An 18,179-nucleotide genomic window follows, 5' to 3' on the forward strand; every position below is an offset into this window, starting at 1 on the left:
ACATCTTCCATGTCTCTATTTAACATATTCAGTCTTTTCTCTAGCTTCCTGAACATATGGAATATAGTTATAACTTTTAATACTTCTGCTCACTAATTCTATCATCTGTGTCGTTTCTTGGTCTGTTTCTACTCATTGTATTTTTTTTTCCCTCCGTATTATAAGTCATATTTTCCTGCTTCTTTACATGCCTGGTAATTTTTGAGTGGATGCTTGCGTACTGGATTTTCACCTATCGGGTTCTGGATAGTTTGTATTCCTACAAATATTTTGAGCTTTCTTTTGAAACGCAGCTTTTTAGAAAGTCTGATCCTTTTTATTATATAGTACCAGAACAGCATTTAGCCTAGGGCTAATTTTGCCCCACTACAGAAATAAAACCCTTCTGAATACACCATCCAAAACCAAGAATTATAAGGTTTTCCATTCTGGCTGATCAGAATATGAATTATTCCTGACCCTATTTGAGCTCAGTGTATTATTCCCTCTAATCTTTCCAGGTAGTTTGTTCTCCCAATTTAATACCCCATTCCCAAAATTCAGCAACTTCAATGAAATATCATTAGGCTATTAAATTAATGCAGATACATCTTACAAGTACTTCATAACAGTTTTTACCCTGTCGTGTTCCAAAAGGGTGGCAGGCAAGTTCTACACAGCAATGGTATATCCACGTTTATGTAATTTTTAAATTACCCTTCCTCTCTCCAAAATAGCATATGTACCATAAGGCCTATGGTTTCGAAATATAAATCAATCAAATCAAGCAAGCAATTAACAATAAGAAAGGAAGCCAAGTAAGAAAAGAAAGCTTCACAAAGCCAACAATTCCTATTTTTAAAAAATGTGACATGGTAAATTCCTGCCTATAAAAATACCACCATGTTTTCACAAATTCTGTTCCTTCTTCCTGAAATGTCATTCCTTCTCTCCCAACTCTGTACTCTTAATCTGTTTCTAACTAACACTTCAAGACTCGAGCAATCGGAAGCGTCCCCATACTGTAGATGCTGTTTAACATTGTATCCCAGGGCTCCCACCACACCGTATAGTGGCCACTGACAAAAGCCTTAACACACTGCTGCACTGCAATTTTTGCTTCTGTTTTCTTGCTCTCCTGCCATTATGTCCTTTGTAGCTAGGGAATAAGGAACGCATATTTGTCTTCGTATATCCAGAACCTAGAAGAGTGCACAATAGCTAACTGAAGAGTTAACATACATTAATAGTATGACCAATCAAATAAGTACATCTTGAAGTAAAAGAAAAGATGATATAGGAAGAACACTGAAAAATATCTCAGACAAGTCAATCTCAACAACTTACTTTATTTAATATAAGTTTGATTGGGGGAGGAAAATATATGTATCCTTAAAAGTTTTGCTATTTATCTTTCCTCTCAATTATTCTTCAAAAAGGTAATGTGACCTATCCCTCCTACATAATGTAATTCAGCTAGAGGGGAATAGCAAACGGCCTATCTTTATTCATAGTGAGAAAATTAATGAATTACTGGTCTAGATGATAAAATAATCCCACTGCTAAGACTGTTTATGTGTTTCACTTATTTATTTTTAAAGCATGGTCTCACATCACTGTCTTCCAGGAATCAAGGTCAGCAAAGTTTATACAACCACATTTCTGGTCAAGAACTCTCCAACCACATATAAAGCTGCTGTCGAGCTCACTGGTGTGGCCTAAAGTTAACTAAGAAGTAGAAATAGCATTGCTATCACCAAAGCAAGAGTGAACAAAAAGAACACCACGTGGAACAAAGCCACAGCATTGTGGAGCCAGAAATCAACAGAAGATTGAAAGCTCACAAACAAGGATTTCCTACAGATTCCCCAACTCGGAGAAGGCTCAGCCTTATCCCCTGGATTCTCTGATTTGGGAGGTCTGAGCCCCGACCTAGAAATGTTTTGTTTTAAATAACCAAGGTGAATCTAATCCACTGATAGGCATGTGGAAACTTCCAGTGAGATTCGGTTCAAAGGCACAAATGAATCTTAGCAGAAATCCACAATAGTATGAGCTTATCTAGCACGATATATATTCCAAATATAGAAGAGCAAAAATGGGAATGATGAGAGCAATTTTATAAGCAAACTGGGTTAAACTGGAATGGACCACAACATTTGTAATACTCACTGAGGGATGTGTCCAGTTAATGAATAGCCTAAGTTTATAGAAGCATAACTTGCTTGTTTTCCAAAAATAGCTATTACGTAGAAAGAATCATCACATTAATATCATGTTTCATTCCGATTCCCCGATTCATTCATTCAGAAAATATCTACTGAGTGCATATTTTTGTTCTATGTGCTAATGATGAAGCATGAACAAAACTAACCAGTGGAAACTGAGAAACCCCTCAATGTACTCACTTCCAGTCAATGGTTTATAAACCTTTTTAGATGCAGACAAGGCACAAACAGGTAAGGCTAGAAGACCCTTATTCTATTGTTTGAGGGGAAGCAGTTCTTTTTCCTGGGAGCTTATAAGGGCACTTTGCTATCCAGGCACTCACAGACAGGAGGAGTGGGGATTAGTTGTGTAGGTGCCTAGCCTTGGCTGCATAATGGTTCCTTTCTTGAATTAACAACAGCTACCAGCAATTAAACACCTAATAAAGGGGAGAGGAAAGGGGTGAGCTAAGGTAAGCCAGGGAGGAATAGGGGGCAAAAACAGTGCATTCTAGCCAGGGCTATGTGAAGGACAGACAAGGAACTTGAAATCAGAGGTATCATGAAGTCCATAGCCCAAGACCATGCACTGCTGTGTGAAGTCTCAGTAACAGTGAGCTGTCACATTTACCTCCTCTTACATTTTAGCACGGGCAAGCAAATCATTTACCTATGTTTTCTTCCTACATCTTTGACAGGTTAAACAAAATGATCAACGGATCTCTGTGGTAACACTAAATAACCAATCAAATTCTACAAATCTCTTTTTGTTTAGTGTAAATTTCAGTGACTTTTGTTTGTTTTTCCCTACTGCTCTGTCATCAGTGTCAAGAAAAAGTGTCCCATAAATATTACATGGATGGATGGGTGAAAGAAGCAAGTCCACAGATACAGAAGCCAAAAGGAAGCAGGCAAAGCTTCTTCTGGCTGACCCGCCCCCCCCCCCCCCCCCTTATGAGTTTGCAATCTCAGGAGTCAGTGGTAGGAATGCCCAGGGCTGACCCACAAACTCAGAGAACATGGGGAACTGGCATTTGCTAAGAGAAAAAAAGCTAGTAGAAAAAGTCCAAAGGATCGTGTCCAAAGGAGTGTGTCTAAGGATCGTGTCTAAGACAAAGGCAGCTAAGAACAAGCTAGATCAACGACTACAAACAAACCCGACTGGTCACTAAGAACCTAGAGATGACCAAACAGGAAGCATTCCTAAACAGGGGAAGACGTTTTTATGGGGTCTCTGTGGCCAGTCCACGTTCACTTAGTAGAGCAACTAAGGGTGCCAAGACATGATAGAAGATCACTTTTAATTCTGAAAAGACTTTATAAAAGTCAAAACCTTTAGTATAGCATCTCAATTTCAAATGTACTGAGTACAGCCCTCGAGGCATGTTTGTCTTTGTACATCCCTGAGCCCTGCAATCCTGGCCCCTTCCTGCCCCCCCCCCCCCAAGATAAGAAGATGAGGAGGAACCAACAAAGGCACTGCTGAGGAAGGGGGAGGAGGGAATGGTGTCCCAGAGCTAAGTAAACAAAGTGTTTCAAAAAGGAGAATGTGAGCAACTGGGTCAAATGTCACTGACATCTGCGTAAGTGGTGACCTTGACGGGGGCACTGTGTGCCTGAAGTCAGTGCAAGCGAGAATGGCAGCAAAGAAAGGAGAGAGAGCACACGTAGATAATGCTTTTAAGGAGTTTTGCTACTGAGGAGGAGCAGCAAAAACAGAGAGAGGAATATGAGACGAAGAACAAGTTTTTGCTCTAGTTAATTTTTGTTTTAAAGATGACAGCCACTGTAGCCTGTTGTGTGCCGAGGGGAATGATCGTGCAGGAGGGAAATGGAACAGCCGCATGCAATGTGATTTCACTTACATGTGGAATCTACAGAACAAAATAAACAAACAAAACAGAAACTCATAGATACAGAGAACATTTTGATGGTTGCCAGATGGGAGGAGATTGGGGAGGTAGGTGAAAAAGGGGAAGGGATTAAGAAGTACAAATTGGTTGCTACACAGTAGTCATGGGGATGCAGGGTATAGCATAAGGAATATAGACAATAATATTGTAATATCTATGTATGGTGTCAGATGGGTACTAGATTTATCAGGGTGAAGGATGGGGGGGTGTTGGGGGGCAGGGTGAAAGGGGGGAAGAGATTAAGAAGTACAAATTGGTAGTTGCAAATAGTCATGGGGATGTAAACAAAGCATAGGCAATATAGTCAATAATACTGTGATAGCCCCGTACGGTGTCAGATGGTTGCTGGACTTATCATGGGGATCACTTCTTTAGGTCTATATGTGTTGAATAACTATCATTACACCTGAAACTAATATAATATTGTATGTTAGCTAGATTTTAATAAACATCTTTTAAAAAAAGAAAGAAAGGGAACCACTGGAATGGAACAATTACTCAGGTGATACCCGTGAGTTGGTGAAAAGGAACGGGACCCAGGGCTAGGGGAGGGGCTGGTCATAGAGAGGTGAAGAGTTTAATCCATGTAAATGGGGGAAAGAAGAATTGATGGGGTGCATAAGAACTTAGCTAGTCCACGTAAAGGTGGAGACATGTAGAAATTTCTTAGTGAAGTAGAAAAATATTACTCATCACAAACTGAGAGTAAGGAAGGGGAAGAAAGAGTTTTAACTTTAAGAAAGAGAAAGTAAGCAATAATCACCCAAACAAGCAGCAAATGAATGGACCAGGGAAATGTAGGATTTCCAGTCAGTACTACAGGCTCACATAGGGCAGTGGTCATGACTTTAAATGAAAAATGTTGTAAACCTATAGTATAAAACAGGGCCGAAGTGCCACAGTATGTTTAATATATGCAGACAGATGGAAACCACACACCAAACACTGGCAATCTTCAATCTCTAGATGACATAAAAATAACTCATACAGACCCCTTGCACCAACTAATCACCACAGGGCCTGTTTCGTTCTGGTGGCATATGCTCCCCTACTCCCCCAATCTGTCACCACCTACCCTACAGGAGACTCCACGTCACCCCAGGCCTCCCGCCTATTCCTTTTCTGGAGCTACCACCATGAAAAGTTAGAGAAAGCCTATTTCTAGTCAGGTCAGAAAGCATGTGGAGGTGGAGTAAAAATTATGGTGAGCAGGGAGGAAACCCTTGGTATACTGCATAGCTACTTTATCATTATTTCCCAGTGACGTAAAAGTCTTCCAAGTAGTAGAAAAGACTGGGAAGAGCAGTAGACAGATTCTACTGGGCAACATTTAAACAATATAAGTAGATTCAGAAACCCTGAAGGAAATGGCCCAAAGAAATAAAAAGTAAACTTAAAAAACAGATGGACTATCTATTCTAGGTTTAAGATACGAGCAATGCCATATTCTAAATTATTTCCAACAGTTTATACTGGTTTGAAATGAAGATCCATTTTTTTTTCACCTTAACTCTGTAATGTTATTTGGATTTGAAAGAGACCTAGCAGCAAAATTTATTCCACATTAAGTATCATCAGTAAACATTTCTAAATCTTAGCATTAGAACAGTAATATAATTCTCTTTACGGCCATGTTTTAAACTTGGTATACCTTCAACAAAACTTTACAAACAGAGCACATAAATCAAAGATTATGTTTTATGTAGTTAACTGCAAAATGGGAGGCTGTCCTCAATGCTGTTTATCAAGCAATTTTTCCTGATAGTTGTACTTTTCAAACAAACTCTTAAGGAACTGTTAACATGAGGTTACACAAAACCAAAGGAGGTCTTAAATACCAGCAAAAGTTAGGGAACAATTATGTTCCAGATGTGGGGTAGAGGCTAAAGACTTAAAGGAAATAAAGACACAAAAAGAGCCCCCAAATAATGTAAAGCTTGCATTAATTTATGTCTGACCTTGTTTCTCTCACCCACAAAAAGATGGGTGAACAATATACACCAAAACTTTTTAAAATTAAATGTGGAGTAAGGAAGTAAAGAAACAAGTGAGTATAAACCAGCCTGCAAATAAATAATTAAAAATATTATTTTCTTGTGGGTTACTGGTGTTAGAGTTAGTCAACGTGAAGAATTAACAGAAAATTTGGTCATTAATGGGACTTAGGAAAAACTCAAATACTGCAATTTAAATCAAAGCCATTCTCTAAATGAAGGTAATTGAGCATTAACACTGAATAAATAGGCCTTTAGGCATAATTTTAAGATTATCTAACTGAGTTAGAGTTTTGGATGTTACTCAAGAAATTATAATGTGAATGGAACTGGTACAAGTAGTTGCAGGTTTTTATAGAGTTCCACTGAAGTTCTATGCAAAAATATGTGAGAATTTAATTTCCCCACATCTACTTCCTTTTTAATTCTTACCTACTGTGACTTCTGTGCTGTGTCAAACTCAGCACAGTTTTCTTTGATCATGGCACTTTCAATTGTTCCATTAAATATACCCATTCACTTACATAATTATAAACAACTGGTTTTCCAAATGCAAAATTCCTTCTCACCTGTCTTTGATGATCCAGATCTGCTTTATTACCAATTAAAATCATAGGAAATTCATCACGATCCTTTACTCTGAGAATCTGTCTTTGAAACTTATAGATTTCTTCAAAACTGAAAACACAAAAACAAACTAATATATTAGGCCAAGTACCAGCACATTCCCATATCCCATTTAGTACTCTATTACTTTTCCTTTTTCTATAAAAACAAGAAAATACAAATTCAATAAAATAGTGATCTAAGCATGAACAGTAGATCTACATTTTAATACTGGTACAAACCTGCCTCTATCTGTGACTGAAAAGACCAACAGGAAACCTTCGCCAGTTCTCATATACTGTTCTCTCATAGCTCCAAACTCTTCTTGTCCTGCTGTATCCAGAACTAGAGAAAAAACAACAAATGTAACGGTGTTCGCGTTTCCATTTTATAAATGGCTTCCCCACAAGGGCAGACCCAGTTAATGTGGCTCCTTTAGAGCAAGTCATACTCAGTATAATAAAGAAATGCATTCTTAGTACTTTATTCTCAAAGATAAATATATTCTAATGGCAGACAGTTTCAGAGTTATCTTCATCAGTACAAGCTGATTTTATAGTTAGAATACATTAGCATACCAACTACACAGTTAAAAATACCGAATATGTCTATGCAGATGGAATCAGACAATCTCTGAAGTCATTTGGATGTTTTATTTTTCTCCACGGAAAGAACTGAAAATGTTATCTGTAAATTCAAACAGAAATTGTAGTCTACCCCCTAAATACCATACTTAAAGTGCAGGTGCTAATGTATTTCTTGATCTGTGAATGAAAGAATTGTACACGTTAAAAGAACAGGGCTTTCTTTTGTGGAGAGGTGAAACGTTTGCCAAGCACAAAACACTATTTGCAAAGCCTCTGTGCTACAAATCCTCAGCAAGTTAACAAATATTGAAGCTCATCTTTATTTACTTCACCCATTTTAAGCTTCACCAAAACGCAGTGATAAGGAAAAAATCCTTAAATGTTCTAAATTAAAATTACAGCAGCAGTGAGAGAAAGACAGGTCAGCCTGTTAGAGCTGTGGACCAGCTCTGACCAAAGACATTCCTGTATGTCTGTTGAAATCAAGATCCAGGTGGCAATTTCCCAATTATCCAAGAGAGAATAACCAGGCACTATCAGACCCAGGAGCCTCTGCTTCTTACTTACACATGAACTTTCCAATCTGCTGCCCACAGCTAATCCACAGAAGCTGGCAACTTCTTCCTAGCTACCCCGCTTCCCCTTCTCCCATCCCTTTTTCTAGAGCTAATGTAAATACTTGCAGAATGGCTTTCCTCCTCCTTTCCCACCGCTTGATGGATAAAAAGGCTTGCAGAACTCCAGGACGAGGGACACGTTCTTTCCTATGTAGCCATGCTGCTGGTTTAGACTCCATGCCCCAAGACCCATCTTCTTTTTTGCTAGCAATGGTCTAATAAACTCTTTCTTTTTAAAAAGACTTCCAGTAGTGGCAGTTAAAATTTTTTTAACAGTAGTAAGAATTGAAACGTCACATTTTGCCCAAACATCCCAATAAATACAACTTCAACAAGTTACAATGACTAGTTTCATCAGAACAATCCAATCACGGTTTTATGTTACATTTACTGAGGAACATTTACATGGCCTAATATGCAGATCCATCAATCAAAATTAATGAAAGAAATGGGCTTATAGTCAAGATCGGCTAACTATATTTAACCTAGGAAAACATCAAAGCTTTATTTTTTAAAATATGATTATGTGAACTCTCAAATAAAGGAAGGTTACTTACTATCTAGCCGGGCTGCTCTGTCGTCTATCACACACTGCTTTGTGTAGGAGTCCTCGATGGTTGGGTCGTAATCCGTTACAAAATAGGACTGTAAGAAAAATGACCTTATTTTAAAATTTGTTTACTTGCCTATCCAAGAACCAATGTAACTTGACCAAATCCCATATAGCCAGAATTCATCCAAATATTTTCATTTTATTAAGGTTTACATACTATATCAATTCCCCATTAAATGAAGTCTATTCAGAGCAGCTTCCAACTGGAGAAAAGAAACTAAGTAGCTCTGAATTTTCATATCTTAAATATGCAAGACTGTGAAAAGACCAATTGCAGTTTTTGTTTTTTCAAATTAACTTACGTATACCTAAAAATCTAGATCTCAAGAAAAACCAGAAAAACACAGTAAGTTCTAATTCAGGCCTATTAGCATCAGTCCTAAGAACGAAGTAGGAAAAGACAGAGACAGGCCTGGAAGATTCCCTGTCCCTTCTTAGCTTCTCACACCTTGTCTTAATCCCCCTTCCAGCTGCCTTGTGTTTTATAAGGAACACGATGTCAGGATTTTTTTCATTTGAAAAAATGAAAGGGATCTGAAGCTTACTCTTTCATTGATATTTTTATTTTATTTTTATTTTTTGTTTTTTTAGCTTAACTTCTATTTCCCTCTTCTCTCAGCAAGGCCTCCCAACTATTATCTTCTGAAAGCATCAGAAGAAAGGACCGTTCATGTAGCAGAAGGGAAGAATCTCAGTGAACCACTTAAATGTTTGCATATTATATTTCACAATTTTTAAAAAATGCAAACAACAGCAACAACAAGAATCTGAGAGGGAACTTATTTCCCCCCTTCTTGCAAAACAGCCACTACCTAGGACACGGACTTCATCCTCCTCTTGTTCTGAGAATCTCATTTGCTTTCTCTCTTGACGGACTTCCTCGAAGCCTATTTCCCACTGGCTCATGACGAAAGCTGAGGAACGACCTGGAGGTTAATGCTAAGAACCCACACTAAAGGTGTTCGGCCCGTCTCCAGGCAAGGGTTCCTGGCCAAGGGACCTACTGGGCTCCAGGGACACAGCCTTCTTGTGACAACCCCAGCACGTGACTTATGCAAACACCACAACGCTACTCAGAAGCAGGCAATCTGAACAGGACAGTAAAGAAACCCCTGGTTTGGGGAGGGCAGGGTTTTACATGTTTATTTTATTTTTGAAGGATACTTTCTACATTTATATTTTAGGATTAACTTTAATCACAGAATTCAGTATCCATAATCCTAGTTCCCTTTTGATGTTTTCACTTAAAAGCACTATTTATTAAACAAAGTCTGTAAAAGAAACACCAACAGGAGCAGCTTTGAGTAGAAAGCCATTTCCATCACCACCCCACCCCCATGCAAAAATAAACAGATAGGAAAACAATCCTGAACTCCCTTTTGGCACCCCTTTCAAAAAGTCAATATAACTGGCAACAATATTCTTTGTACCCACTAAACAACTTAAAACTACAATCTTTTTTACCAAGCAAATTGGATAGAGCATGCTAAACATGCTTTAAAGCATGCTAAACATGCTTAAATACCTTTTTTAAGAATAATTTTCTGCAACATGTTTCTCCATAGCAATCTGATACCTCTTGTCTTGCTTTCATCTTCCAAAACCTGAATTTCATTGAGTATTCCCAGTTTATGCCTACATATACTAAAATGTGCCCCACTGTCTCTCCCACTTTGTCTGAAAACATAATGGACAAATATTAAATATCACTTTTTCAAATGTCCAGGTCATGCATAATAGCTAGAATGTTTTCAACATGACAAGTTTTGTTTTTTTTTGCGCTGAGACCAAATTAAAACATTTATAGAAGACAGTTTAAGCATCTTTGAGGGCCATTAAAATAAACCATTTTTCCTTTTAATGGCTCTGGAAGTTGGGTATTTCTTTGGACATCTTAGCTCTTGAAATACAATCTTAATGCAAGAATTTTGCCACTCTGCTAATACAGGCAAGACAAATTAATTGTTGAAATCTCTCGATCCACATTTAGATCCACATTTCATCTTTGTTACATCGTTTTCAAAATCTGTCTGTAGAGCCCATCATCATCTTGCTACATGTAGAATTTTAAAGAGTCATCCTCATGGAAAGCATCTTCCTTCCTCATAAAGACCCATCCTAAGGAAATCACTCGGGACCTGTCTGGCACAGAATCAAAGACCCCTTTCTCGTTCATAATTCTAATAAGCCACAGGTTTAAAAAAACGCCTACAAAGAACAAGACCATTCATCATGTGCAGGTAACAAATATAATCGTCACCTCTCACCACAAAGACATAACATTTTTGTTACTTGAACATAAGGACCAGATATTTGAGGCAGCAGATCACCAACAAGAGATCGGGCTCTGGTGATGGCCAGTCCTGGATTGAATTTTAACTCATCCACTTTCTAGCTGTGGAACCTGAGGCAAATTACTTCACCTTTCTAACTTTTAGCATCTGTAGTTACAAAACCTGTGGAGCAGATAAAATGAAGTAATGCATATAAAGTGCCAACATATGCTGCTGATTAATAAGCATTAACCATAATAATCATTGTATTATTTTTGTCACATGGTTAGATGATATGAACTAGTGTTTCTATTCAAGTATAAAGACTTGCTAATCCCGGGAACAGCTGTAATAATTCCAATCCTAGTTACAACACAGACCAACCATGGGACTTGTCACACAAAATGTTGTTTATCAAGATAAAAGCTCCCCGTCTGGGGTTCTGGAAATAATTCCTGGATCTGAGCTGTAATTGCACAGGTGTGTGTGTGTGTGTGTGTGTGTGTGTGTTTGTGTGTGTGTACATATGTAAAAACTCATCAGGATGTACATTTAAGGTGTGGACACTTTTTTGTATGACACAAATTATACCTCTGTAAGTTACATAAATTAACGGTTTAATTAAATGGATTCATGACTTTCTTTACACAGTATGTAAATCCTTCAAGTGTGATCTATGCTGTTCGCCAGACATTTTCCACTACCTGAAATCCTTCAGCCAATTGTTCTTGCTCCATTGATTTCATTCATTGGCTTGACAACTATTTACAGAACATCACTGGGACAAGCCCCCTACTGTCCCGCCCACTGCTTTTTGCACAGCATCCAGTAATTGTGCTGTGACTGGAGCCCAGGGGCATGGGGAGTGTTAAATGTATTGGCCAGAGGACAGGAACAGCATGAAATGCCAATACTACTCTTGTTCAGAAGGCAACAGAATTTAAGGGGTTAATACTAGTCGTGCATAGGAACTATGGGTACATTCATTATAAACACAGAGCCCCAGCAATTTGCCAGAAAACTCTCTCCTGAAGTTGAAAAAAAGTTACCAGCTATAGTCTAGAAAGGATACTGTGTAGCAGAAAGTAAGTAAAAAAAAAAGTAAGCATAGCATTTGCACTGGGAAAGACAGCAGAGGTTCACCCAAGGGCAGGAAAGCAGAATGGACTGAAAGGTTCAGAACACACTAAAGGAGGAAGGTCGGGCTGGGCTGGGGGATAATGTGCTTTCACCTTGAAGGGTATCACAGGAAAGGATGCATGGAGAAGGATCCTCGCCAGAAAGAACGGGAATGCCTCCTTTCGAAGGGCAGGATGGCTTCAGTAAGAAGGGCAAATGGACCCACGTCTCTCTACAGTAGTTAGGAGTTGTGGAGAAAAGTTTAGGATTTGGGAAGGTATCCGATTCAGACAGGGAGATCTATTTCCCTTAATAAAATCTAGTCTGGATAAGGTTGTCAGAAGCCCTTAATGCAAGAGCATTATACTGTGAAAGCAGGAATATTATTCTTGATTCTATGCCACAGATTGCACAACGAGAGCTCTGCTTGGCCTAAGAGAACTGCCAACTCACTATCTTCCCATTCAAAGAAGCTGTATTAAGGAAGAAAAGAAGGGGGAAGGGAGGAATGAGAAGGAGCTGGCGCAACTTCTGCATCTTAGAGGGCAAAAGTGACTACCCACTTTCTCCTGCCACCACGCTACCGGTGAAAGTGCAGTTCCCAAACACCACCACAGAGCGGTGCCTGGTCTACGCACTCCAACAGGTAATTTATTAGTGGTTCTGGGAAACAGTCAATTCAGCACACTGGTCAAGTTCACTACCCTTGCTTATAAAAAGGACAGGAGACTAGATCTAAGGTGCCACTGGGGAGTTGTAAGCAAAAGTAAACAGTGCCTTTCTGAGCACAGCACCTTTCTCAGGAGCGTCTAAGGAGTCCTCTTAAAACATGGGGTGCAGGAAGGGAGGGGTTTGGGAGAGAGCGGGGTAATTTCCCAAATCGCGGTAATGTGTAGGTATACAAGTGTATATTATACTATTCTATTTTTGCATATATTGGACAATTTTCTCACGAAAAACTTTTTAATCTGGTGGTAGCACATAAGTACTACAGAAAGGGTTAAATCAAGGGAAGAAAAGGGGTGCCTTTTACTCTGAGCTTTCACCTCACTCTACTCAAAACCACCTCACCTAGAAGCCTGAAGTTTTTCTATCAGAATATTTTCCACTTTTCTTTACATTTTATTTTTTAACTTTTCTTGTCCCACCTTATCCTTTCCTCCACCCAACTAGAATATAAACCCCATGAGGACAGAGATTTTTGTCAGAGGTAGAGTAGCTTGTGGTTAAACAGCAAATCATGAGCAGATCCAACGGCAAGATCAGTTTCCAGGCTCTTTGGCCAAAGCTCCTTTTATCTTACTTGCTCGGCCTTTCTGGAATTAAAGCTCACTCATACTCGTCCTCCACGCGTCCTGCTTCCATTGCCCACATAAAAACAAGAGAGAAAAGAAAAGAAAAAAGTCCTCAATCACAGTAACAGCAGCCATCCATTATTTAATGTAGCATTTATCACGTGACAGTTTGTAACACTGAATTTTATTATGTGATACTTTTTTGATATTTTCCCAATGAATTTTCACCAGGCTGTCTCTGGCTCCTTTAGGGCTGGAGCTGAAGGAGTGCGGAGAGGTGAAAGGGACGGAAAGGGCCACACCAACAGAATCTGATGTCCATGCTGCCTTTCTCAGGAGGGCCTGGCGGGGTCCTGACGAGTCCCTAAGTGGGAGCCTCCATGTGCACGCCCAAGACTTGAGTGAGACCTGGCGGTTTACGTCTCCAACCCTCAAGCCTTGGGTTTTCCATGGGCACCTCTTCTGGGTCCACATCTAGGGGACCACACACAGCACCCCATTTCAGAACGCTGTAAGCTGGTTCCATCCATAAGCTCAGGGAAACAAACACTACTGACTTGAAGTTCAGACTGCCAACTATACAGCCCTCTTTCTTGCTCTCTGTTCTGCTAGCGACCCACAGATTCACACACTAATCCTTACGCTCCTGTTCTTACAATAATGCTGTTAGAGCTTCCCCCATCATCTGGCTTCAATGAAGGCGACAGAAGAAAAACACCCTCTCCTCGCCACTATGTGCGGAGGCGGGAAAGGACACAGAACACCCGTCATACTAACCAGCTCTCTCCAAAAACATCCTCGGCTCAGAACCCTTAGCTCCCCATGCTTTTATTTCCTGCAGCTAAGGTATGGGCCAACTGGGCAATACCAATTTCAGGCCACCTTCAATGCATGTCCTTGGAATATGAGGGTAACTTGGCAACTATTACTTTATTCTCAGCCTTTGGGGCTTCCAAGAGAAAATATAGGTTAGAGTTCCAGTTAAAATCCAGTTACACATGTCCAAATAGAGTTGAGGTATCTGTGGCCTATGTCATGCTTTCTAGAACTTCACTGGAGCAAGGTCCCTTGCATGTAGTTAGAACCTCAAAACATCGGCTGTTAGAAAACCCAGTGTTATGCAGATCAGAATAGGGAGTTAGGAATTAATTCCCAAAGCACAATAGGCCTGGTTCGCTGTCAGTAGCCTCGACTTGCTAAAACAAGAGCCGTGCAAATTCCTCTGGTAACACCAGAGAAGGAGGGAGCAACGTCAGGCAGCTGTGCGCCAGGCCCGGTGTCTTCTTGGTGTCACTTTTTAACAGCAGCTGTCAAGTCACAGAGAATCTTTGTTCCCTGCAACGCCCTCTCTTATTTTTATGTCAAAATATCAAATGTTTCCAATATGCTTGATATTCCTTCACTCAAGTACTTATTTTTTCAGGACTGAAATTAGTGATTCATGAGTAGTCTAACATGCATAATTATAGAGATCTCCGTAATTTATCCTCCAGAACTCTAATGCAGAATAATAAAAGCAGCACTAACTACAGCGATCCTTTGTGTCTTTTTAACAAAACTGAGGCCTTCGTGAGACTTCTGTGCAATCTCAGCAATGATATGGCCACCACACGTCAAGTATTTGGTTGCAAACCAATGGGCCTGGGATGAAACAAGCACAGCACGAAGTCAACTCACAAACTGGTTCTAAAGTCTGTTTCTAAGTCAGTATATGGTGCACGTTTCCCTAGGGGGAAAAAAAATCTGTGTTTAGGTCCACAGGCCAGACCACAAAAGCTACCATCGAAATCGGGTGCTGAGCCAGTATTAACCCTGAGTCCTAACCTCTGAAGCAGAGTCGTTTGGCCCAAGAAGAAATGGGAACATACGCATATAAGGAGGAAAAGCTTGTCTTTGGGGCACCCCTGGTCCAGCCCAGGTTCCTCATTCTGCCCCAACTCCCCACTACTACGCTCTTGCCCTACCTTTAAGCTTCCTTCTGAAAATATTCTAGGTACAAAACCACTTACCTCTCTCCACACACTGTTCCTTCCCTCTCAAATGAAAACTAACAATTCCTTCAGGAAAACTAGATCTCACCCAAAGGCAGGAAGTGGAATATTATCAGTCCAAGTTAGACCTCGCTGCAACCCTTCAAGCAATGCCTGCTCGCCTAAACAGCAAGCTTCTAAACCAAAATGAGTCTTTAGTAAAATTTTCAGCACAGATGAGAAGAAAAGCTTCAGACTGTGAAAGGAAAATCATTCAGGGGCAACCCGGCATTTCATGTCAGCTCCCCAAAAGGAGCTCTAGCTGCTTCCCCACAGCTTTCATCCTCCTAAACCCAATGGTTTTAAAAGGAAAGAAGAGAAGGGTTTGCCTCTTCTTTCCTCTTTCCACAGCCCTACTACAGCTTATAAAACTAACCTACTGGCTGAACAAGACCACACAAAACGTTTTAGCTCCTAATATGGGTGGAGTGAGTATGAGAACTGTCAGCATGACACGGCTACCACCACTATTCACACGTACCAACCCTTTGTAGGGAAGACCAGGGGCTGCCTATGTCACTACACATCAGGCTTTACAGCTGACATCATATTTAGAAACCATGAAACAACGGTAAGCCCATGGGATGAAAACTTTATTTCCCTTGCTTGACCTTAATAATATTCATTTGCTCTCATCTCCCAATTATTGTAGTCTTATTAACAACATATACAGCCTACATGAAATTTTAAGGATAAGAATTAACGTTTTTTTTAAAGCAGAATGATGATTGGCACAGATGGAAGTAACAGATAAACAGAGAGGACCATCCACGTAAGCCTAACTGCGCATGATATGTGGACATTAATAAATATCTCACACCATCCCCATGGGAAATTTGAGTAAATCCCATGACACTTCCGTTTTCACACCAAGGCACAAGTCTTTACTGCGTCTTTTGGTTCTTGCCGTGCGGGAACCTTGCACTCCTAGGGAATTTCTACATCCACCCCATCTTTCCATCCCTATAGCTAGTATTACCTTAGTTAGGTTCGACTTCCTTACCTCACTCATGTGGACCACAGATGCCTAAAGCACATAATAATGCTGGATTCTGTGGGACACTTTAGATGAAAAGGCCCTGACTCCAGGGACACACAATGTCCAGGCTTCCCCTGGGTCCTAGCTGTGTATCCTTCCTCCCCGCACTGGGGTCCCCTAGGTCCTCTCTGCAGGCTCAGCCCCCCACACAGACCTCAGGATGAATGCCCAATGCAGGCAAGAAGCAATTTCATCCTTTACAAGACCAGCACACAGCCTCAGGTTGTTGGCTGTTATTCGTCTGACCTTGCCATGATGCTACAATGCTGATAACTGCTTGTTTTAGTCCCAAACCCCGGTATCGCCATTCCTCCTCCCTCTTCTCAAGGACTTTCCCAATCAACAGGTGTTCCAGCTCTTAACAATTCGGCTGCTTCTGCCCTGAAGCCTTTTTTTATACTGATAATCTGCTAAGGAATCCAGACCATTCCTAGAACCAGGGCGGCATTTGTTTGTTTTTTAAAAGCATTATGAGGATGTAATTCACATACCGTAAAATTCACCCACTTCAAGTACACTCTTCAATAGCTTTTAGGAATTGACAAGGTTGTGCAACCACCATCACTACCCAATTCCAGAATATTTTCACCATCCCAAGAATGAATCCCGTACCCACTAGCCGTCATTTACCATTTCCCCAGCCCTCCAATCCCTAGGGACACTAAACCACTAATCTGTTCTCTGCCTCGGTAGGCTTGCCTGTTTGGGACACTTCACATAAATGGAATCACACAGTACGGTCTTTTGTGTCTGGATTCTTTCTTTCACTGAACATCATGTTTTCAATGTTCACCCATGTTGTAGCGTGTATCACTACGCCATTTCTCACCCCTCTTTCTGACAGACCATTGTATGAATACGCCATATGGTACTTATCCATGGTGGACACTTGGGTTGTTTTCACAGTTTAGCTATTAGGAACAATGCTGCTATGAACATTCATGCACAGCCTCTTGTGTGAACATTTGATGTGTGATCAAAATATACAGTGAATGTTTAAATAAAACATTTATTACAGTAAAAGACACTTTGCCATGAATCCCCCTCAAAAGACTCCCCCTCACTTCAAACACACTTATCCCATCGTTTTTGCCACTTTCTGAAACAGTTCTGGAAGTCCTCTTTTGTGTCTTTAGTTGCACTGTCATGGCTGCCTCGATGTCCTGAATCGATTCTAAACATTTACCACCTTTCAAAGTCTTTTTGACTTTGAGGAAGAGCCAGAAGTCGCATGGTGCCAGGTCTCATGAATAAGGCAGATGAGGACACACCGTAATGTTTTTATGTGACAGAAACTGCTGTACCAGAAGCGATGTGTGACAATGGAGCGTTGTCATGATGGAGGATGAAGTAAAGACACTCACAAAAGAGGACTTCCAGAACTGCTTCAGAAAGTGGCAAGAACGATGGGATAAGTGTGTTCGAAGCGAGGGGGAGTATTTTGAGGAGGATTAGGGGCAATGTGTCTTTTACTGTAATACATTTTTTATTTAAACATTCACCATATGTTTTGATCACACTTCATGTGTTCCATTTTTTTCTTGGGTAGATACTGTGTTGTGGAACTATGGGATGACATAGTTAATGCTACATTTAACTTTTTTGAGGAACTGCCAGGCAGTTTCCCAAAGGAGCTGTCGTTTTACATTCTCATCAGCAGTGTTTGAGGGTTCTGATTTCTCGATATCCTCACCAACACTTATTACTGAACATGTCTTTTTGACTCTAGCCATCCTCGTAGGTGGAAAAATAGTATCTCCTTGTAGTTTTAATTGGCATTTTCCTAACGGAATGGTGAGCATCTTTTCACATGTTTATTGGCCATTTGTATATCTTCTTTGGGCAAATGTCTGTTCAAATCTTTGCCCTCTTTTAAAGTGTGTTGTCTTTTTATTGATGAGTGTTAG

At 40.2% G+C, this 18,179-nt stretch overlaps 1 protein-coding gene across 4 annotated transcripts in view; it reads right to left on the reverse strand.

Annotated features, from left to right (window-relative positions):
- The window catches only part of RRAS2 (RAS related 2), a 68,836-nt gene that overhangs the window by 8,227 nt on the left and 42,430 nt on the right, over positions 1 to 18,179 (reverse strand). For all 4 annotated transcript variants that reach the window (XM_074336035.1, XM_074336036.1, XM_074336037.1 and 1 more), the window contains exons 2-4: positions 8,461 to 8,548; positions 6,942 to 7,044; positions 6,663 to 6,771 (exon numbers count right to left, since the gene is read on the reverse strand). In XM_074336035.1, coding sequence (XP_074192136.1) covers positions 6,663 to 6,771; positions 6,942 to 7,044; positions 8,461 to 8,548 — 300 coding nt within the window. The remainder of the gene's footprint in view (positions 1 to 6,662; positions 6,772 to 6,941; positions 7,045 to 8,460; positions 8,549 to 18,179) is intronic.

This window comes from Rhinolophus sinicus, linkage group LG06 (assembly GCF_036562045.2).
Source record: "Rhinolophus sinicus isolate RSC01 linkage group LG06, ASM3656204v1, whole genome shotgun sequence".
NCBI classification, from domain to species: Eukaryota; Metazoa; Chordata; class Mammalia; order Chiroptera; family Rhinolophidae; genus Rhinolophus; species Rhinolophus sinicus.